The sequence below is a fragment of the Oryctolagus cuniculus genome, chromosome 6 (genome assembly GCF_964237555.1).
Source record: "Oryctolagus cuniculus chromosome 6, mOryCun1.1, whole genome shotgun sequence".
Taxonomy (NCBI): Eukaryota; Metazoa; Chordata; class Mammalia; order Lagomorpha; family Leporidae; genus Oryctolagus; species Oryctolagus cuniculus.
This window is the reverse complement of record NC_091437.1, coordinates 79,778,412-79,802,004: the sequence shown is the minus strand read 5'-3', so window position 1 is coordinate 79,802,004 and position 23,593 is coordinate 79,778,412. Positions and strand designations below refer to the sequence as shown.

The 23,593-nt window shown below is 38.3% G+C and overlaps 1 protein-coding gene across 1 annotated transcript in view; it reads right to left on the bottom strand.

Annotated features, from left to right (window-relative positions):
• The window catches only part of RP1 (RP1 axonemal microtubule associated), a 315,423-nt gene that overhangs the window by 208,121 nt on the left and 83,709 nt on the right, over positions 1 to 23,593 (bottom strand). Inside the window, exons 8-12 of the mRNA XM_017341307.3 lie at positions 17,144 to 17,222; positions 15,826 to 15,901; positions 14,223 to 14,299; positions 14,088 to 14,119; positions 13,806 to 13,935 (exon numbers count right to left, since the gene is read on the bottom strand). Coding sequence (XP_017196796.3) covers positions 13,806 to 13,935; positions 14,088 to 14,119; positions 14,223 to 14,299; positions 15,826 to 15,901; positions 17,144 to 17,222 — 394 coding nt within the window. The remainder of the gene's footprint in view (positions 1 to 13,805; positions 13,936 to 14,087; positions 14,120 to 14,222; positions 14,300 to 15,825; positions 15,902 to 17,143; positions 17,223 to 23,593) is intronic.

Genomic DNA, 23,593 nt, shown 5'->3' with positions numbered 1-23,593 from the left:
GACCTTGTCTAAACAAGATAAGAATCGGAGAACTCAGAGGGCTTCCATAGCCTTGGAAACTCATGACTGGAGCATAGGGAGATTACTGATGCCATAGACAGGAGTGTCAATTGGTAAAGTCAACAACAGGAGTCACTGTGCACTTACTCCTCATGTAGGATCTCTGTCCTTAATGTGCTGTGCATTGAGATTTAATGCTATAATGAGTACTCAAACAATATATTTCACTTTGTGTTTCTATGGGGGTGCAAACTGTTGAAATCTTTACTTAATGCATACTAAACTGATCCTCTGTAAAAAAAAAAAAAAAAGAAAGAAAAGAAAAGAAAAGAAACTATCAACTCCCAACTTGACTCTCACTGGGATTAAACATGACAATAGGTCTGATCTCATTTCATCATCATTAAAAAAAAATCATCTATTATTTTTCACTTTATGTTTCTGTGTGGGAGCAAACTGTTGAAATCCTTACTTAATGTATACTAAGCTGATCTTCTGTATATTAAGATAATCGAAAATGAATCTTGATGTGAATGGAAGGGGAGAGGGAGTGGGAAAGGGGAGGGTTGTGGGTGGGAGGGACGGTATGGGGGGGAAGCCATAGTAATCCATCATTCGTACTTTGGAAACTTATATTCATTAAATAAAAGTTAAAAAAAAAAATAGATCCTTACCTTACACCTTACACAAAAAAATCACTCCAAATGGATCAAAGACCTATATATACAACCTCATAATATGAAATTACTAGAAAGTTTTGGGGAAACTCTGCAAGGTATGAGAAATTCTTTTTGGAAAATATCCCAGAGGAAAAGGAAATCAAAGCCAAACCTGACAAATGGTATTACATCAAGCTGAAAAGCTTCTACACCACAAAGGAAACACTCAGAAAAGTGAAGAGGCAAACAACATAATGGGAGAAAATATTTGCAAATTACTCAATGGAAAAAGGGTTAACATACAGAATATATAAAGAACCCAAGAAATTCAATAATAACAAAAGAAATAATCCAGTTAAGAAATGGGCAAAGGACTTAAACATTCTTCAAGACAGAAAATTCAAATGGCCAATAGACTCATGAAAAAATGCTTAGGATCATTATCCATCAAGGAAATGTAAATCAAAACCACAACGAGGTTTCACTTCACCCCACTTAGAATGGCTTTCATATAGAAATCAACAAACAACAAATGCTGGCAAGGATACGGGGAAAAAGATAACCTAATCCACTGTTGGTAGTAATGTAAACTGGTAAAGCCACTATGGAAGATAATATGGAGATACTTCAGAAACCTGAATATAGACTTACCATATGAACCAGCCATCCCACGCCTGGGAATTTAACCAAGGGAAATGAAATCAGCACATGAAAGAGTTATCTGTACCCTTATGTTTACTGCAAACATTGCACTAACAGAATAAAGGATAAACACATGGGGCTGGTGCTGTGGTGTGGCGGGTAAAGCTGCCAGCTGCAGTGCCAGCATTCATATGGGCACTTGTTCAAGTCCCAGCTCTCCACTTCCAATCCATCTCTCAGTTTTGGCCTTAGAAAGCAATAACAGATGGTCCAAGTACTTGGGCCCCTGCACCTGTGTGGGAGACCAAGAGGAAGCTCCTGGCTCCTGGTTTGGATCATCCCAGCTCTGGTCATTTCAGTCATTTGTATGGAAGATCTTCCTCTCTGTGTTTCTGCCTCTTTCTCTCTCTAACTCTGCCTTTCAAATAAATGAATAAAATCTTAAAAGAGGGGGAGGTAAACACATAGGATTATCTCAATGGACACAGAAAACACATTTGATGAAATGCAGCATCCACTTCTACACAAACCTTGAATAAAATAGGTATAGAAGGAACATACTTCAGTGCAATCAAGGTTACAAATGGCTAACCTATAGTCAGCATCACAGTGAATGGGGAAAAACTGAAAGCATTTCATCTAAGATCTGGGATCACACAGGAATGTTGACTCTCACAACTCCAAATCAATATAGTACTGAAGTTTTAGAGAGAGCAATTGGTCAAGAAAAAAAAAAAAGAAGAGGCATTCATATAGAAGTTAAATTATCCCTGTTTGAAATGATGATTCCATATACAGAGAAATCAAAAGACTCCACCAGAAAGTAACAGGAACAATAGATGAATTTAGTAAAGCTGAAGGATTCAAAATCAAGTGTAAAAATCAGAGGCATTTTTATATACCAGAGTAATCCCATTCACAATAGTTACAAATAAATGAAATACCTTGAAATAAGTTTAGCCAAGGATGTGAAGGATCTTTACAATGAAAATTACAAAGCTGATGAAAGAAACTAAATGACACCAAAATGAGAAAGACCTCCCATGTTCATGGGTTTGAAGAATTCACATTATTTTTTAAACTTTTATTTAATAAATATAAATTTCCAAAGTACAACTTTTAGATTATAGCAGCATTTCCCCCCATAACCACCCTGCCACCCACAACCATCCCATCTCCCACTCCCTCTCCCATCACATTCTTCATCAAGATTCATGTTCAATTATCTTTATATATAGAAGATCAATTTAGTATAGTAACTAAGCAAAGATTTCAACAGTTTGCACCCACACAGATACACAAAGTATAAAGTACTGTTTGAGTACTAGTTATACCGTTAATTCACATAGTACAACACAGGAAAGACAGAGATCCTCCATGGGGAGTAAGTGCACAGTGACTCCTGTTGTTGACTTAACAAATTGACACTCTTATTAATGATGTCAGTAATCACCCTAGGCTCTTGTCATGAGTTGCCAAAGCTATGGAAGCATTTGAGTTCACCAACTCTGATCTTATTTAGACAAGGCCATAGCCAAAGTGGAAGTTCTCTTCTCCCTTCAGAGGAAGGTACCTTCTTCTTTGATGGCTCGTTCTTTCCACTGGGATCTAACAGAGATTTTTCATTTACCTCATATTTTTGGCAGTGTCTTGGCTTTCCTTGCCTGAAATACTCTCATGAGCTTTTTAGCCAGATCTGAATGCCTTAACGGCTGCTTCTGAGGCCAGAGTGCTGTTTAGGACATCTGCCATTCTGAGTCTGCTGTGTATCCCACTTCCTGTGTTGGATTGTTCTCTCCTTTTTAATTCTATCAGTTAGTATTAGTAGACACTAGTCTTGTTTATGTGGTCCCTTTGACACTTAATCCTATCATTATGATTAATTATTAACTGAAACTGATCACTTTGATTAGTGAGATGGCACTGGTACATGCCACCTTGGTGGGATTGAATTGGAATCCCCTGGCACATTTCTAACTCCACCATTAAGGATAAGTACGATTGAGCATGTGCTGAACTGTATATTTCCTCCCTCTTTTAAGAATTCACATTATTAAAATATCCTTCCTACCCAAAGAAATTTCCAGTCAAAGCAACCCCATCAAAATGCCAATGACATTATTCACAGAACTAGAAAAAAAGGATCTTAACATTCTTGTGGAAACATCAAAGACCCTGAACAGACAAAGCAATCTTCAAACAAAAAGAACAAAGCTGGAGGCATCACAGTACTAGATTTCAAAGCATAGTATAGTTATTGTGCTCATATTAGAGTTTATATGATTCCATATATGGAGAAATCAGAAAAATCCACAAAGAAAGCAATAGGACTGATGTATGACAAAATGAGCTAAAAATATACCTGAAGAAGAAATAGTCTGTTTACTAAAAGGTGCTGGAATAACTAAATATACAAATACAAAAAAGTTGAAATCTCACCTCTCACGCTATACAAAAACCAAATCAAAATAAATCAAATATCTAAAGGTAAGGCCTATGAAACTAATAGAGGAAGAAAACATAGAGAAAACACTTCAAGACATAAGCATAGGCAGTAACTTTTTGAATAAAATCCCAGAAGCATAAGCAACAAAAGCAAAACTAGACAAATCGGATTATATCAAACATAGAAGCTTCTATATATCAAAGGAAACAATGAACAAGTGCAGAGTAAACAAAAATATCGAAGAAAAGATCTGCAAATTTTTCATCTGACAAAGGATTAATATCCAGAATATACAGCAGATTCAAAATGCTCGACAACAAAATAATAAGGAATCAGTTTAAAGTGAACTAAGGATCTGAATAAAGAGTTTTCCAAAGAAGAAATAAAAATGGCCACTAGCCATTAGGGAAATGCAAATCAAGACTACAATGAGGTATCATCTCACTATGATTAGAGTGATTATTTTCAAAGTGAAAAAAATAACAAATGTTCATGAGAATGTGGAGAAAGCTTGTTTTCAAAAAACTGAGTAAGAAGAGTAGACAATGGCATAAATGCATTTCCAAAACTTAGAATAAATTGAAATCAAGTTGAAAAGAATTTCTCCCTCCCCAAAAATAGCTAGAACGATCTTACGGGAATGTAAACTACAGGCAGGCTGAAGTTTTACCTGTTTTGATTGCTGCAATATTCCCTGCACCTGGATTCACACACTATGTAGCAAACATAAAGGACTAGAGAAATGTATTTGCAAAACCTGAAAACAGCCTTTAAATTAATTAGAATACAGGAAGGTGGTAATATCCTAGATAAATGTGTATGCAAGTAAGTGTCTTCTACATAGTAGGCACTGAATAAATACTGGATAAATAAAACATTTAAAAAGTATACCTTTCTATATATTTTCTTTTTTTTTTTCCTCACAGGCAGAGTTAGACAGTGAGAGAGAGACAGAGAGAAAGGTCTTTCTTCAGTTAGTTCACCCCTCAAATGGCTGCTACGGCCAGAGCGATCCGAAGCCAAGAGCCAGGTGCTTCCTCCTGGTCTCCCATGCGGGTGCAGAGCCCAAGCACTTGGGCCATCCTCCACTTACTTCCTGGGCCACAGCAGAGAGCTGGACTGGAAGAGGAGCAACCGGGACAGAACCGGTGCCGCAACCGGGACTAGAACCTGGAGTACCAGCGCCACAGGCAGAGGATTAGCCTAGTGAGCTGTGGCGCCAGCCACCTTTCTATATATTTTCAATGTTAGACTTTTAACAGAAAGAAGTCAATTTACAATGAAAATACTTTGGTTCATAGCAACAAAAAAACTAAGAATAACACTAAAAAGAAAATATAGACACCTATGTGAAGATAAAATGATACTATAAATATATATATAATATATCTATAAATGAGTACAATAGCTATACTATACCTTGAAATCTAATATATATATATATCCCTCCCTCAAAATAATTTATTGACTTTCTGTTAAAAAGTTGTTAATAAATATATGAATCCATTATGACTACAAATATGAATACTATCCTATTGTTGTACAGCCCAAAAAAGGTTCACTATGATTTTCCTTAATTATGATAAAATAACAAAATCATTTTAATCATTTTAACTATTTTTTAAAGAATACAACCTGGAGGTCTGTAGTACACTTACAGGGTGATACAACCATCACCATTATCTAGTTCCACAACCTTTTAATTACCTCCAGAGGAAACTTTATCTATTTAGCAGCCAATCCCCATTCCCTGCCCCTCCTCTACCAACTGCCACTATGCTTTCTGTCTCTATTAACTTGCCTCTTCTGGACATTTCATATAAACAGAATCATACAGTATGTGATGTTTTCACATAGCACAATGTTTTCACAGTCCACCCACATCATAGCATGTATTAGTACTCCATTCCTTTTTGGGATTGAATAATATCTCATTGTACTTACAAACCACATTTGTGTTTTCATCAGTTTATAGACATATGGGCTATTTCTACCTTTTAAATGTTATGAACAGTGCCATGATGGACATTTTTATTTCTCCTGAGTATATACCTAAGAGTGGAATTACTAGGTAGAAAAAATTCATGTTAAATTATTGAGGAACCAAAGCAACTGAATCATTTTTATGTTTCAAACAGTGTACACATGAGACTTTTCAGTTTCTCTACAAGCTTAACAGCACTTGTTATTTTCTAGTATTTTTATTATAGCCTTCCTGGTGGATGTGAAGTGGCATATCATTTTGGTTTTGGTTTTAATTTGCTTTTTCCCAGTGACTAATGGCATTGAATAATTTTCCATGTGTTTGTTGTCAACCTGTATATATTCTCTGAATATGTGTCAATAAAAATGCCATCTTCATTTTTTAATTGAGTTGTCAATCATTGGCGAATTGTAAGAGCTTTTCATATATTATGGATGTTAGATATATGATTAGCATATATTTTCTCCCATTTTGTGGGTTGTCTTTTCATCTCCTGATAGTATACTTTAATGCAAAAACGTTTTTAATGCAACAATGTCAAATTTAATTTTTTTTCTTTATTGTGTTTTTGATGAGATATCTAGGAAATAATTGACTATTTTAAGGGCATGAAATTTACACTTATGTTTCCTGTTAAGAGTTTTATAGTTTTAGCTTTCACATTTAAGTCTTTGGTCCATTTTGAGTTAAACTTTGTAATGAGGTAAGGGTCTAGGTTTATTCTTTTGTTTTTGAATATTCAGTTATCCCAGCACCATTTGTTGAAGAAACCATTCTCCCAACACCCTTATTGAAAATCAACTGACTATATATGCCTGAGTTTATTTCTGGACTGCCAGTTCTATTACATTTATCTATATATCTATCCATATGTCAGTAGCAGTGTTTTGGTTAAATTTTTAGAGAATTTTTGAAATCAGAAGTCCTCCAATTTTGTTTCTTCATTTTTTTTTTTTTGTTATTTGAAGTACCTTGAAATTCCATAAGAAATTTAGGGTTAATTTCTTCTGTTTCTGCAGAAAGTTTGGATTTGATAAGAATATACTCAATCCACAGACTGCTTTGGAGAATACTTCTACCTTAACAATATTAAGACTTCTAAACCATGAACACGTGGTGTCTTGCTTAGGTGTACTTTCTTTCAGACATACTTAATAGTTTTCAGTGTACAAGTCTTATACTTCTTCATTGCATATATTCTTTAAGAATTTGATTATTACTGGTAGAATTGTTCTTTTAAATTAATTTTAATTGTTCTACTGACAAATAGAATGCTTTTTGTGGATTGATCTTGTATCTTACAACATTGATGATTTTAATTATTAGGTGTAGTAGAATTTTTGTGTGAATCCACTAGGATTTTGTACATATGAGATTATATAATCTATAAATATAGTTTTACTTCTTCCTTTTAAATTCAGATGCCTTTTATTGATTCTTCGTGCATGATTTCCCTATCCAGAACTTGCAATAAAATGCTAACTAGAAGTGTCAAAACAGACATCCTTGCCTTATTCCTGATTTAGAAAGCAAGCTTTCACCCTTTCACCATTGACAATAGTGTTAGCTGTGGGTTATTCATAAATATCCTTTGCCATGTAGAAGAAATATCCTTTTATTTTCTTTTTTCTTTTATTTTCTTAGTGTTTTTATCATGAAAGAATATAGTTCATTACTTCTGTATTATAATTTTTCCCCTAATCCTTGCACTGCATTTTATAGGAAGAATTTTGTAAAATACATTCAGGACCATTAAATGGGCATCAATAGTAATAGTGCAGAAAAAATACACTGAATAGTGAACTGCTGCAGAATATTAAAAGCAAACGGCAACACTAGAGAGAAGATGGATATTTCAATTAGAGATGAGAGATACTGCCATTTATATTTCCATTTCTAACTTCATTTGAAAAAAGATGAAGCCAACCCTACTGCCCAGAGTGGAAATATTGTGCTATCATTCAGAACAGTGTATGAAATGGTATATTAGTGATCTAGTGTGTGTACAATATAACTCTGAAACTTTGCAGTGTAAAACATTTATTATCTTGACAATTTCTGTAGGTAAATAATTTGGGAGGAGCTCTGGGTCAGAGTCTCATGAGGTTGCAATCAAGATGTTCTTTGGAGCTACAGTTATCTCAAGCCTTCACTGGGGCTGGAAGATCTTGTAAGATGATTCACTCATACTGTTATTGGTAAGAGGCTTCTGTTCCTTGCTGTATTGACCTCTTTCAATGTCCTATTCAGGAGACCTGGTTCCCCTCAGAATGAGTGATCCAAGTGACAGTTCCAGGAGGAATCTGTTACAAATTTTATGACCTACTTATGAAAGTCACAATCACTTCTCCCATATTCCATTTGTTAGAAAAAGTCATTAGATACAGCCCATACCCAAGGAGTTTTTAGGTTCTAACTTTTGAACAGAGCAGTGTAAAATAATTTGTAGATATATTTTAAAACCTCCAAATTGAAGAACACTGTTACCTTTCCATATGACAATTGTCTGACATGATATCAAATAAATTAAACACTCCAAAAGCAGAAAACAAAAATCCATTATCAAAATTTGGTAAGGAGTTGCCATTCAGCCCAGCAGTTGAGAGACCTGAGTTTCACATTAGTATACCTGGGTTCATGGTTCCAGCTCCTGATTCAAGCATCCCACCAAGGAGGACCTTGGGAGGCAGCAGTGATGCACAAGTAATGGGGTTTCTACAAGCCACATGTGAGACCTGGATTGTGTTTCTGGCTCCAAGCTTCAGCCCTAGCCCAGCCTCAGCCCGGTCTTGCCCAATGAGACATTTGGGTAGTAAACCAGTGGAGGGGAACTCTCTCTCTCTCTCTCTCTCTCTTTGCCTTACAAATAAATAATTTTCTAAACGAATCAGAGATCCACATACATAGATAATGAAAATTACAGAGAACAATGACACAGAAAATTCCATTTATGTGATACATTGTAAATACTTAAAATTAATGCATAATCCTTTCAGGAATATGTGTCAAACATATCTGAATCTAGATTATGAATTTTCTCTTGAAAGGCTTCCACCAGAAAATGATAAAATTATATGAATCAATATTTATGAAATTTCAAGGTATGTGAAGTTTGTGAAACTTAACCTGACATAAAAGCAGCCATCAATCGTTCAGTATGAAAAACTGAACACTTTTGGTAGCCTGGTCCCTCCTTTTAGTGACTGGAACCCACCGTATAGACAAGACTTGTTTGTGATTGTAATTGTCAGTATTATTACATTATTATTTTTAGCACCTGAGGGCTTATGATCATAAGATGAAGATGCTTGTGGCATTTCAAATAACTTCTCATGCTGTGTGTCTGTTCTTAGGTCCAGTGTTGCCAAGACCTACACAGTTCAATAGCTCTCAGACAGATGAGCATTCTGAGTATGGAAACAGCTACATAACTAAATACAGCTAATTAACTAAATAGAAAGGTTGGTTTAGTGTAATTTCTTAAAAATCTTGCTTTGAGGTGTAAGAATTATCAGCCAATAAATCTCCTAGCATGTTCTTAACATTTTCCTGAAAAGATGTCCACAAGTAAGCACTGTTCATCATAATACTTTCCAGGCATGTGAAGACTGAGTCATGAGTGTGAATTTATGGGACACAAATCATAACATAGGAAATAATCCTGCAAGTAATTATCAATATAAAAGATCTCCTATTGCAAAAATGGCAGTTACTCTGAGGAAAATTACTCATACTATCTTGCACCTGCCTCTTTTAGGATTGTTTATTCCACTTTATATATTGCAGGATTAGCATTTGATGATGCTGGAAAGAATTAAAAGTAAAAATCTTCTCTGTCTTCTGCCAGTTAGTTTGGTCTACACAGCGACTCACATGCTGGAGCTGGTGGGGCTCAGGACTGAAAGGCAGCTGGGGCTCTGTCTCTTTCCTTGGAGAAATGGCTTCCAGGGCTTCCTCACAGCAAAAGGGATAGGCTCCAGAAAGGATCAGCTCAAAAAACGAAGGTAGAAGAAGCAACTCCTAGAAGTGTTGCTTCGACAGCATTCATTTAGTCAATTCATTTACAAAAGGCTAATCCAGAATTCTCCTCCTTGATGTGCAGTAGCAAGGTCCCTTTACAAACTGGTCTGAGGAATGGGTGCAGACAAGAAGTCACTCAAGTCCCTGGAATTGTCATGTTTCTGGATAGTTCAGACCCTCTGAGCAAAGATAGTTTAAAAACATTTTCTTTTTTTTTTTTACATTTTATTTATTTACTTACTTGAAAGGCAGAGAGATGGGTGGAGAGGAGAGAGATTCCATCTATTGGTTCTCTCCCCAGATGCCTGCAATATCTGGGGCTGGGTCAGGCCAAAGCCAAGAGCCTGGAACTTCGTCCAGGTTTCCCATGTAAATGGCAGGTACTCAAGTACTTGGGCAATCATCTGCTGCCTTCTCAGATGCATTATAGGAAGCTGGATCAGAAGCAGAGCAGCCAGGACTCAAATTGACATCCGGATGTCAAAAGTTGTACACGCTGTACATGGTACATGCTGTACCATGGTACCTGCCTCCAAAAACTGATTTTATAAGGAGACATTCCAGCACAGAAAAAAAAAATTCTTCTCTCTTTTCTTGAAAAATATTTGAAAAGCGGGTGAGAGAGAGAGAGAGAGAGATATCTTCCATCTGCAGGTTCACTCCCCAAATGGCCACAACAGCTGGAGCTGAGCCAGGCTGAAGCCAAAAACTAGAAATTCCATTGAATCTCCTATATGCATGACAAGGACCCAGGACTTGAGCTATTATCTGCTGCTTCCCAGGTACATCAGCAGGAAGCTGGATCAGAAACAGAGTTGCTGGTTCTCCTACTGGCTGTCCAAAACGGGATTTAGGCATCCCAAGCAGTAGTTTAACCTTCCCATCCTTGGAAGCTATTTCCTTACCTTCTAGAATAAAGACAAGTTCTCTCTATCTCTCTGTCTTTCTGTATGTATCCACGTATTTCTGTCTCATTCTCTGGAAGGAAAGCTCTATATAAGATAATTTCCCATATGGGAAATTTATCTTTTTAATGTGCCTGATTGCATGCATAGGCATCATCAGGCTCTTGTATCATGACACTGCAGGACTGTGATTCACGGAACACACTTGAAATATTGCTCTGGCTACTGCATTTGCTGTGAGAAATAAACAATCTTGGTCTCTGACCCAGTGGTCTCATGTTTGCTACAAATAGGGTAAAACCTGGATCCTTCACAGTTTCTGATTTTAAAATGGGAGATAATTTTGAAGTCATATTTGTATATCTATACTAAAAAAGAGAAAGTGTCAACACAGGCAACAGAGAACCCAGACAAGAGGATATAAAGAATCATTTTGGGGGGCCAGCATTGTAGCTTAGCATGTAAAGCCACCGTCTATAATTCTGGCATCCATATTGGTGCTGTTTTGAGTCCCAGCTGCTCAACTTCCAATCCAGCTCCCTACTATCATGGCTGAGAAAGCAGTGGTAGACAGCCCAAATCCTTGGGCCCCTATCACCCATATTAGAGACCTGGAAGAAGCTCCTGGATCCTGACTTTTGCCTGGCCCAGGACTGGCTATTGTGGCCAACTGGCCCAGCAGATGGAAGATCTCTCTCTCCCTCTCTCTCTCTCTCTCAATCTCTTTCCCTCCCACCCTCCCTCCCTGTAACTCTTTCAAAAACAAGTGGGAACCAGTAGGTAAGAAAAGTATTTAAAGAGGGGCTGGCACCGTGGCACACTAGGTTAGTCCTCCCCCTGTAGCGCTGGCATCCCATATGGGTGCCAGGTTCTAGTCTCAGTTGCTCCTCTTCCAGTCCAGCTCTCTGCCATGGCCTGGGAAAGAAGTGGAGGATGGCCCAAGTGCTTGGGCCCCCGGCACCCACATGGGAGACCAGGAAGAGGCACCTGGCTCCTGGCTCTGGATCGGCGTAGCTCTGGCCGTTGTGGCCATTTGGGGGGTAAACCATCAGATGGAAGACCTTTCTCTCTCTTTCTCTCACTGTCTGTAACTCTACCTGTCAAATAAATAAATAAAAAATTTTTGTTTGTTCTACTTAATACTTTTGGTTGAATACTATAATCAATACACAATTCTTCTTAAGTGCTGAAACTTAACTGAAAAGTGATCGCTGTTAAATATAAGAGTGGGAATAAGAGAGGGAAGAGATGTGCAATTCAGGACATGCTCAAGCTGACTTACCTCAAACGGTAGAGTTAGAAACATACCAGGGGATTCCAATTCAATCCCATCAAGGTGGCATGTACCAATGCCATCTCACTAGTCCCAGTGATCAATTTCTGTTCACAATTGATCATTATGATAGGACTAAGAGCCAAAGGGAGCACATAAACAAGAATAGTGTCTAAAAATACTAGCTGTTAGAATAAAAAAGGGAGAGAACGATCCAACATGGGAAGTGAGATACACAGCAGACCCATAGAAGGGAAGATGTCCTAAACAGCACTCTGGCCTCAGAATCAGCCCTTAAGGCATGTGGATCTGGCTGAAAAGCCCATGAGAGTATTTCAGGAATGGAAAGCCAAGACACTCTGGGAAAAAAAAAAAAAAACCTAAATGAAAGATCTCCGTGAGTGAGATCCCAGTGGAAAGAACGGGTCATCAAAGAAGGAGGTACCTTTCTCTGAAGGGAGGAGACAACTTCCACTTTGACCATGGCCTTGTCTAAATATGATCAGAGTCAGTGAACTCAGGGGGCTTCCATAGCCTTGGCAGCTCATAACAAGAGCTTAGGGTGATTACTGATGCCATAAACAAGAGTGTCAATTTGTTAAGTCAACAACAGGAGTCACTGTGCACTTACTCCTCATGTAGGATCTTTGTCCTTAGTGTGCTGTACATTGAGATTTAATGCTATAACTAGTACTCAAACAGTATTTTTCACTTTATGTTTCTGTGTGGGAGCAAACTGTTGAAATCTTTACTTAATGTATGCTAAACTGATCTTCTGTATATAAAGAGAATCGAAAATGAATCTTAGTGTGAATGGAAGGGGAGAGGGAGTGCGAAAGTGGAGGGTTGCGGGTGGGAGGGACGTTATGGGGGGGAAGCCATTGTAATCCATAAGCTGTACTTTGGAAATTTATATTCATTAAATAAAAGTTTAAAAAAAAGAAAAAAAAGAAAAGTATTTAAAGAATATATTAATTTTGGAAAGAGAAGCTATTAGGAGGTAATATTAGATGGCCACATATTTTCATACAGGCAAAAATTAGATTACTCCCTGGGATCATTAATGTGAGGTGGAAGAGGTTATATTTTTGAGGAAATGCTACAGATGAGAATCTCCAGCACATCCAAGAGAACAGGACAGTTACTAATAAAGCATACCAAAGTCACATTCATAGATACAGCATACAAAATTTATTTAAGAATAAATGTCAAAATTTCAAAAAGAGTTGGAGGTTTGGGTTTAGAGACAGATCAGACCAAAATCTTCTTATTCCCTCTTTGTTGATTCTTATGATTATGACTTCAGGAGACGCTGATAGTAAACATCAAATCTAGTTGTTGTTCAGGTACTTTTTTTCCCTCATTTTTCCTTTGTAGCTTTATTATGACATCAGCCACAAACAACTATCAGAAGTATTGCATATGTTTGTCTTTTTCATTAGATTATGAATCTCTGGAATTCAGGATACATCTTAGTTATTTCTGTGGCCCTCAAATTATTTAACATGATATTTTGTATTGACTAGTTAATTTCCTAGAACTGACTTAATTCCTGAAATGGTCACATTGTTCAAGAGCTACAACTGGTTTTTTTTATGTACAGTTAATGTTAACTGCCTACACTTTTTCTTCAATTAAATACCATATAAAAGATTTTCATGGTGTACTTTTCCATCAGGATGTTGCCCACATTTAAAATCTTGTCATCTACCAATCATTGATATTAATGCATTGAATTATTTAGATGGCTTAATTCTGGTATATTGTAAGGTGTCTGAAAGAAAAGGAGCAAAAGTATACATTACACTGTGTATAATAATCTACTTCTTTCGGTTCCTACCCCTGTACAGCACATTAACTTCGTCAATGCCTTTACCGTATTTGTCTGTCTTCTCTCCACTAGCATCAACTCTGCCATCTGGATGTAGACGGACAAACCCTCCAGTCAATCTGTTGTAGAACTGAAGAGTATTTCCTTTCATAAACTTCCATCTTTCTGCAGCCCACTAAAAAAGAAACCAAGCAAATACCAGTATGAGAAGACACCAAGAGAAAAATTCACTAAGCAACTTCCCTCACTAAACATATACTATTTTAACACATAAAATGGCTATTTTAATACTGTTTGTACTAAGTAAAGGTCAAAGCAGAATCTTACTGTCTCTTTTCTTTTATATTCTAGCTTCTGCCCTGAGAAGATAAAGAGACAACCATTAATTTCAGCAGTGTTATACTTCGCTCATTCATGATAAAAAACATAATTTTCAAAGAAACGTGTGTACATGTCACTCACTTGCAGAGATGATGCTGTTATCCCGAGCATACAGTTCTCTGACAATTTTACCATCATCTTCCCCTTGATCCAGCCATCTGTGGAAAGAGAAGTGCGTCGATTATTTTCAGGCTTAATATTTACACTAACCATTGGTAATTATTTACCCAAGTCAGAAATAATATATATTGGGGCCGGTGCAGTGGCACACTAGGTTAATCTTCCGCCTATGGCACCGGCACCCCATATGGACGCCGGGTTCTAGTCCCGGCTGCTCCTCTTCCAGTCCGGCTCTCTGCTGTGACCTGGGAAGGTAGTGGAGGATGGCCCAGGTGCTTGGGCCCTGCACCCACATGGGAGACCGGGAAGGGGCACCTGGCTCCTGGCTTCGGATCAGCGCAGCGCCGGCCATGGCGGCCATTTGGGGAGTAAACCAACGGAAGGAAGCACTTTCTCTGTGTCTCTCTCTCCCACTGTCTGTAACTCTACCTGTCAAATAAATAAATAAATCTAAAAAAAAAAGAAATAATATATATTATTAAAAAGCAATGAATAGGGGCTGGTGCTGTGGCACAGTAGGCTAAGCCTCTTCCTGCAGCGCTGTATCCCATATGGGCTCTGGTTCGTGTTCTAGCTTCTCTTCTTCCAATACAGTTCTCTGCTTATGGCCTGGGAAAGCAGTGAAAGATAGCCCAAGTACTTGGGCCCCTGCACACATGTGGGAGACCCAGAGGAAGCTCCTGGTTCCTGGCTTTGGATCAACTCAGCTCCAGCCATTGCAACCACTTGGGGAGTAAAGCAACGGATGGAAGACCTTTCTCTTTCTCCCTCTCTATCTGTAACTCTACCTCTCAAATAAATAAATAAAATCTTTTAAAAAGAACTTTAAAGGCCATGAATATCGAGTTGATCAAGGCAGAGGAACACAATATGGAAAAGGAAATCCTAAAATGGCTATAAGAGTACAAGGGATGTGGGAGGAAGAGTTACCTGGGGAAAGACAAAATACATTTTCCTTTAATCAACAGGTGAGTTACTCAGTTTGCTAGCTGCCAAACCAATAGATTTTAAGTCCACTGGATTGTTTGCCCTATTCTTTAACCACCAGCTACAGTTCAAATTCTGATCAGTTATTTCATTTATTTCATAAATGGCTCTTATTGGCTCCTTAGGAAAAGAGACAGAAGAATGTTGAAAGAAAGAGCAGACATATCACCAGTGCTGGCAAGATAACTCCAAGATCAAGGCCTATGACATGAGTCAGCAGTGTCATTATTGTATAAAAAGCCACATGCAATGTTTATTGTGTATATTAATTACTTTTGAACCTACTTTGGGACCTAGTCTTCTCAGAGACTTTCACTCTCCTTACTGACATATAGAGAAAAAAATCTTATTTTAAAAACTCTACCTTAAGTTAGGAATAAACATTAAGTTTAGATCATCAAGATAATAATTGTCTTTCTCAATAGAAGCAGCAGCTCCTAAGATTAATATTTACAATACTTTTCCAAAAAGTATCAGTGACCAAGAATGATTGAAAAAGCAATCCAGTTTTCCAAAATATATGAACTTGGAACTAATATGAAATGAATCTGTTCAATATAAAAGCACATCTACCAACCTGTGACAGAAGAAAGTATATTCATGGCTTGTTGTAGGATCCTTGACCACCACATCCTCAAGAAACCAGCCATTTCCTTAAAATGAATTTTAAAAAAGGAAAATGTGATGTGAATTTGTATTTTTCAGGTATTATTTCAGTTTTGAGAAAAAAGTTCTATCTTAAAATATATGTAAAGGCCTTGCACAATATAAAGCTTTAATACTTCAAATAAAGCAAAATATAACAGAAGTAAACTATGAGAACATTTAAACATACTTCTTTATACGCATTAAAATTGTGGCATTATTTTAAGGTTTTACACACTGTGATATTTATTTCAATATGATTTTCCAAGCTCTTGAAAACAGAATAATTCCACAGTTGCTTTTGATTGCATAAACTGTATCAAGAATCATAGACTTAACATCTTCCAAAGAATAGATATTTGATGAGCTAATAACTTTCTACTTCTGAAAAGTTATTAAAGTTAAAATTTAGACTGAGACTACATAAACAAACCATGTAACTTCGGATAAGCTAAAAATGAACAGTCATTCAGAAAATCCATCCAAGCACACAGACTGAGCTGGTACTCATGAAGGAAAGAATTTGCTTTCAAATGTGTAGTTCGATATTACTTTGCAAACTGCCTTAGTCAAAATACTACTTTATTTACAGATGAAATGAAATACTTTAATTAGTCATAGTGTTTGTTCATGCAAAGTTCCAGCTCAAAATGTTTCCCATAATTAAAAACCCTTGACTTAATGAGTTAATACTAATCAGCTTTAGGGTAAAACTTTTTAACAAAGCATAGAAGAACCTTCATTACCTTATCTCTGCATACTCTGAAGCTGCTTCTCCCATCATACACTCCTATCAATGAGCAGTACCAAATTCCTCACAATTTCCTAAATCAGTGGTTCTCAAACCTTGGAATCACTAAGAGGGCTTCTAAAAACACAACTTGCAGAGTACCACACTCACATTTTAGGGTAACCAATTGTCCCAATTTGCCCAAGACACAGTGGTTTCCCAGGATGTGGGATTATTACTGCTAAGATAAGGATAGTCCCAGGTAAAACAGGATGGTTGGTCACCTTAGATAAGATCCCAAGAAATTAATTCTTTTTAAAAATGTTTATTTATAAAATTTTTACTTATAAGACAGAGTATCAGAGAATTAGAGAGAAAGAGAGGTCTTCTGTCTGCTGGTTCACTCCCAAATGCCTTTTACAGATAGAGCTGGGCCTGGTTGAAACCAAGAGCAAGGAACTGGATCCAGGTCTCCTATGTGGGTGGCAAAAACAGTTAAATCTCTGTAGAAGAGCCTTACCTGGCCCAAGTCCATCATGGCCTATCACAATCTTGTATAAATCTCCAAGGTGCACAGCTTCCAGGAAGAATGTATCAGTCTACAACCAAGGAAAAGCAGTTTAATTAGATCTAGCCAATAACTCTGATTTTTACCAAGTGTATAAATTAAGATGCAGTAAAAAATTAATTATAAAAAGAAATAGGTTCATTAAGCAAATATATAAATCTATGTTAGGAAAGTACAGACAAAAATGATATTAATTTATAGGACGTAATAATAAAGTTCCAAATATACCCCCCTCTTTATTTCAATTTTTAGCTACAGAAACATATATTTAGAGTCTCTCTACAACTATAGTTTTTAAATAATCACAGTATACATGTAATAACTATAAAATGTTCTAAAAGTCTGTAATCCATTTCAATGAAAAAAATCTCTTCTGTGCCCCTTGATGGAATTTTTAAAGCAGAGTTTATGGGCCATTTGCAATTATAATGACCCTGTTGCAAAAAAATCAGTAATTTATGACATTTTTCTGAAGTCCCAAATTTTCTATTTCTAAGAAAAGGAGCAATGGTTGTGCTCAAATAGATTCTCTATTAGAAGAGTCAAAGGGATCACATAAGCAAGACTAGTGTCTGCTAATACTAACTGATAGAATTAAAAAGGGAGAGAATGATCCAACATGGGAAGCAGGATACACAGCAGACTCAGAGAATGGCAGATGTCCTAAACAGCACTCTGGCCTCAGAATCAGCCCTTAAGGCATGTGGATCTGGCTGAAGAGCCCATGAGAGTATTTTAGGCATGGAAAGCCAAGACACTCTGGCAAAAAAAAAAAAAAAAAACAACAACAACAACAACAAACTAAATGAAAGATTTCTGTGAGTGAGATTCCAGTAGAAACAACAGGCCATCAAAGAAGGAGGTACCTTTCTCTGAAGGGAGGAGAGAACTTCCACTTTGACTATGACCTTATCTAAATAAGATGAGAGTCAGTGAACTCAAAAGGCTTCCATAGCCTTGGCAGCTCAGGACAAGAGCCTAGGGAGATTACTGACGCCATAAACAAGAGTGTCAATTTGTTAAGTCAACAACAGGAGTCACTGTGCACTTACTCCTCATGTAGAATCTTTCCTTAATGTGTTGTTCAATGTGATTTAATGCTATAACTAGTACTCAAACAGTATTTTTCACTTTATGTTTCTACGTGGGTGCAAACTGCTGAAATCTTTACTTAGTATGTACTAAATTGATCTTCTGTATATAAAGATAATTGAAAAAGAATCTTGATGTGAATGGAATGGGAGAGGGAGCAGGAGATGGGAGGGTTGCGGGTGGGAGGGAAGTAATGGGGGGGGAGCCATTGCAATCCATAAGCTGTACTTTGGAAATTTATATTCACTAAATAAAAGTTTAAAAAAAAAAAGAAGATGGATAAAAGTGAGGAGGCCACAATACTTTTGATAAAATCTAAGATAATGCTACATGTTTCAATGCAAGAGAAATAATAAATAATGTGACACACCTGCTTAAAATGACCAAGAAACATAAAAAAAAACCTCTATATTTGTATAGTGCTCTATATGTTTTAAAATACTTCCACAGACATTTTATTTTATCCTCGAAACTGTTGAGTAAGAAAAAAAAAATTTCTGAAGATAAGAAAGGGGAGGCACAGATCCAGGATTGGAGTACCAAGGCTATTTTCTTTGTGAACCACTCTACCTGTGCCTCAGTGTACGGTTAAAGATATAAATAATGGGTAAAAAACTATTCACATTCATTAACAAAAAAATACTATGCATCAATGGTACAAGTTAATGGGTTACACTATCATCCCTTTATCCACCAAATATTTTTGAAAAGGAGAACTTTCTGTTCAGAAAAAGCTAGCAAAGAAAATTATAACATGATATTTATAATAATCAATGCAAAGAAGTTTAAGAAAAAGAGAAGAAAATATCCTGACATACTAATGACTAGTTGAGTGGCAAAAGAAAGTTAACATAACTAAAATGTGATGCACTCTCCCTGATTTACTGCTAAAAGTAAAAGAATGAATGAGTTTACTACATGCATATTAATATTAGTAATAGTAAAAGAACTGAGGCATTTACTTTCTACATTCAACAATTGTCGCTCCTCGGCTCGCGGAGGAGCAGCACCGGCGAGCTCTCCGACCGACTCTCTCAGGGGGACGCGGCCACGCGTGTTGTCTCTCTCCCCCTTTTAAGGGGTTGGGTCAGGAATCAGCTAATTAACGAAGCAGCTGTGTAAGATTTGTTTACTCTCTCTCAGCGCCATATGATAGGAGATCAAGTGCATAGAGTTAGTCTTAATAGTCTCAGTGGTCTAGTCTAGTCTCGGTAGTCTCAGTACTTATTTCGCAATGTTGCGGGAGACAGGCCCTGCTCCCCACAAACAATGAGAACTGAAACCTGGTATACATAATTACCCACATTTAACAATCTCAGAATAGATTTAAGAAACAACAAAATAAGGAGACAAATTAGCAAGATAGCAGACTAAGAAACTCCAGTGTCAGTTTATCCATGGTGATAAGAAGTTAAAAATTAGAATATTCCTTTGGAGAATCCTATAGACCAGACCACCTGAGAGTTGCAGCACCCAGATCAAAGCACACCAAAAAGGGACTCCAATCAGAAAAGGGCAGGAAAGTTCAGGGATTCTTGCATGTCCATTCCTCTACCTAGCATAGTGCAGTGAAACAAGAAGAAAACCTCTACATCGTAGACCTTCCATTGGAACAAAAACAAAGGAGTGGATTATAAATCCAAAAATTCTGTCTTGTCTGGAGGCTTCCTGAAAGGTCGGTTTGTCTCCCCTGACCTGGAGCCATGGTAAGAACAGTTGGGAATGGGTCTGGTGCTGTGGCGCAGCAGGTTAAAGCCCTGGCCTGAAGTGCCAGCATCCCATATGGGTGCCAGTTCTAGTCCCAGTTGCTCCTCTTCCGATCCAGCTCTCTGCTATGGTCTGGGATAGCAGTAGAGGATGGCCCAGGTCCTTGGGCCCCTGTACCCACGTGGGAGATCCAAAAGCTCCTGGCTCCTGGCTTCAGATCGGCACAGCTCCGGCCATTGCGGCCATCTGGGGAGTGAACCAGCAGATAGAAGACCCTCTCTCTCTGTCTATACCTCTCTCTGTAACTTTGTCTTTCAAATAAATAAAATAAATCTTTAAAAAAAATAATAGTTGGGAAGCTTGTAACACAGAGACCGGCCCTGCAGCCTAGTAAAGCAACAGAGAAGCTTCAGTGTGGGAGACAGATGACACAAGGAGCAAGAGATGATGGGCTGAGACAGAGAGAGTAAGAGATATATTGATTGTGGGCTGAAGTGTAGAAACAGGTTTACCATAAGAGTATCTCAGGCATGGAAAGCCAAGACACTTTGGCAAAAAATGACCTAAACGATGAAAGATCTCTGTGAGTGAGATCCCAGTGAAAAGAAGGGGCCATCAAAGAAGGAAGTACCTTTCTCTGAAGGGAGGAGAGAACTTCCACTTTGATTATGGCCTTATCTAAATAAGAGCGGAGTTTGTGGACTCAAGAGGCTTCCATAGCCTTGGCAGCTCATGACAAGAGCCTCCGGTGATTACTGATGTCAAAAATAAAAGTGTCAATTGTTAAATCAACAACTGGAGTCACTGTGCACTTACTCCTCATGTAGGATCTCTGTCCTTAATGTGTTATACTATGAGAATTAATGGTAAAACTAGTCTTCAAACAGTACTTTGCACTTTGTGTGTCTGTGTGGGTACAAACTGTTGAAATCTTTACTTACTATAGAGTTGATCTTCTGTATATAAAGATAATTAAAAATGAATCTTAATGAAGACTGGGGTGAGAGAGGGAGTAGGAATTGGGATGGTTTGCAGGTGGGAGGATGGTTATGGGGCAAGAACTGCTATAATTCAAAAGTTGTACTTTCAAAATTTATATTTATTAAATAAAAGTTTTCTATAAAAAAAAAAACGGAACAGGGGCAAGCACTTCAGGAATAAAGATAGTTCACAGCATACTCAGAAGCCCAGAGATAACCTGTTGCCAGAAACTACCACATAAATTGATTGGTGCAGGTTTTCCACTCTATAAACCTAGTCCATAGCGACTAAGATGTGTTTGCCTTTTTAATGCCCAAATCTAAGCAGAAGATTTTAAGACCTACAAAGAAAAAAGAAAATATAGCCCAATCAAAGGAACAAAATCTCTATTAGGAGATGGGACTTTGCATTTGCAAATCCCCTGGGACTACAGAAAACCATAGCATGCTTTTAAATAGGGCTACCCTCCTGGATTCCTAGCAGAATGAACAAGAAAAATCATCTTAACTACTACAGTCTTCCTGGAAGGTTTGATTGTATTTTCCCTGCTGCTGCCTGAGGATCAGGCTTCTAATTAGCCTGTATCTGTGCAATAGTGTGCACATGATTTGACTCTGGAACTCATATAGGACTTCAAAACCTAAAGTCTTGGGGCTGGCATTGTGGTGTAGCAGGTAAAGCTGCCATCTATGATTCAGGCATCCCATATAGGAACCAGTTCAAGTCCTGGAGGCTCCATTTCTCATCCAGCTCCCTGATCTTGCACCTAGGAAGGCAGCAGAAGATGGACAAAGTCCTTGGTCCCCTGCCACCTATGTGAGAGACCCGGATAAAGCTCCTGGCCTAGCCCAGTCCTTGCTGTCGTAGCCATTTGGGGAGTGAATCAGTGGATGGAAGACTCTTTCTCTTCTTCCCACTTCTGCCTTTTAAATAAATAAATAAAATCTTTAAAAAACAAAAATCGAAACCCTAAAGCCTTTAGTTAATGGTACTAAGAGAATGGAAACAATTTAATTATGATGTTTGGAAGGTGGGCCTAGTGAAAGGCTGTAAGTCACTAGGGGCATTTGCCTGAATACTGTTCTCACAAGAGTGTTAGATGTGAAAGCCTGAGTGACACAGCCTCCTTCTGCTTCCAGCCTTGCCATAGGAGCATTCCTCTGCATTCACTCTCCCACTGCCATCCACTGCCTCACCAGACCCCATCCAAGGTTCGCCATGAGGACAGAAGGATCTAGATCTTGTATTTAAACCTCCTTAACTGTGAGCTTGATACATCTTTCTCTTTATACAGTTAGATTTCTCAGGAATTTAATTGTAGTATGTAAAAGCTGGCCAACACAATGGCAGCCAATTGGGTAGGTAAGTAATAAACTAACAGAACCCTGAAAGGGATTAGAGGCAATTTCCATGCCTTCTCACCCTGGCTCATTCCGGCAGTACCAGATTTCCATCTTCTCCCTAGAGAGAGACTGTTCACATATTGAGTGTCTCAACTTTTGCAGCTCCCCCCACCCTCGATTTCCATGTCCCTTAGCTCTGAGAGCATAGAGGCTCAGTATTCAAGTCCTCTGGGACTACAGAGAATAAAGCGGTGGGTTTAAATGAGCTACAGAGCATTCCAGCAACTACTTCCATGGCTCAATGCTGAGCAAGCAGGTAAAAATACCCCCATTTCCAATCTCTCTTTGAAAGAGGTTTGACTATACACCTAATGTCTCAACTGTTGTCCATATGTCAGCTATTTTTTTAACAAAGATTTATTTATTTATTTGAGAGCCAGAGTTACAGACAGAGAGAGGGAGAGACAGAGAGATAGAGAGATCAATCTTCCATCCACTGGTTCTTTCTCCAAATGGCCACAACGGCTATGGGTGGACCGATCGGGAGCCAGGAGCCAGGAGCTTCTTCAGGTCTCCTTCATGGGTATTAGGGAACAAGCACCTGGGCCATCCTTCACTACTTTCCCAGGCCATAAGCAGAGAGTCAGATCAGAAGAAAAGCAGCCAGGACACGAACCGGTGAGGCTTAACCCACTATGCACAGCACCAGCCTAGGGTCAGGTGTTTTTTTTTTTTTTTTTTTTTTTTTTTTTAACAGGCAGAGTGGACAGTGAGAGAGAGACAGAGAGAAAGGTCTTCCTTTGCCATTGGTTCACCCTCCAATGGCTGCTGCGGCCGGCGCACCGCGCTGATCCGATGGCAGGAGCCAGGACCAGGTGCTTTTCCTGGTCTCCCATGGGGTGCAGGGCCCAAGCACCTGGGCCATCCTCCACTGCACTCCCTGGCCACAGCAGAGAGCTGGCCTGGAAGAGGGGCAACCGGGACAGAATCCGGCGCCCCAACCGGGACTAGAACCCGGTGTGCCGGCGCCGCTTGTGGAGGATTAGCCTAGTGAGCCGCGGCGCCAGCCCTGGGTCAGGTTTTTAATTAACTTGTAGCTAGGAGCTGACAGAACAAGTGATCAGTACTGCATTGAGAGCACCTGAACAAGCAGTTGGGCATTTCATTCAGCCCTTTCCCCAGGTCTACTCCAGAGGTGCAGCCAAGCCTGCATTTATCTTGGCTATCTCTAAGCAATTGATGGGACCAAGTATTAGAAAGATTCCTATGGGTAAGAGTG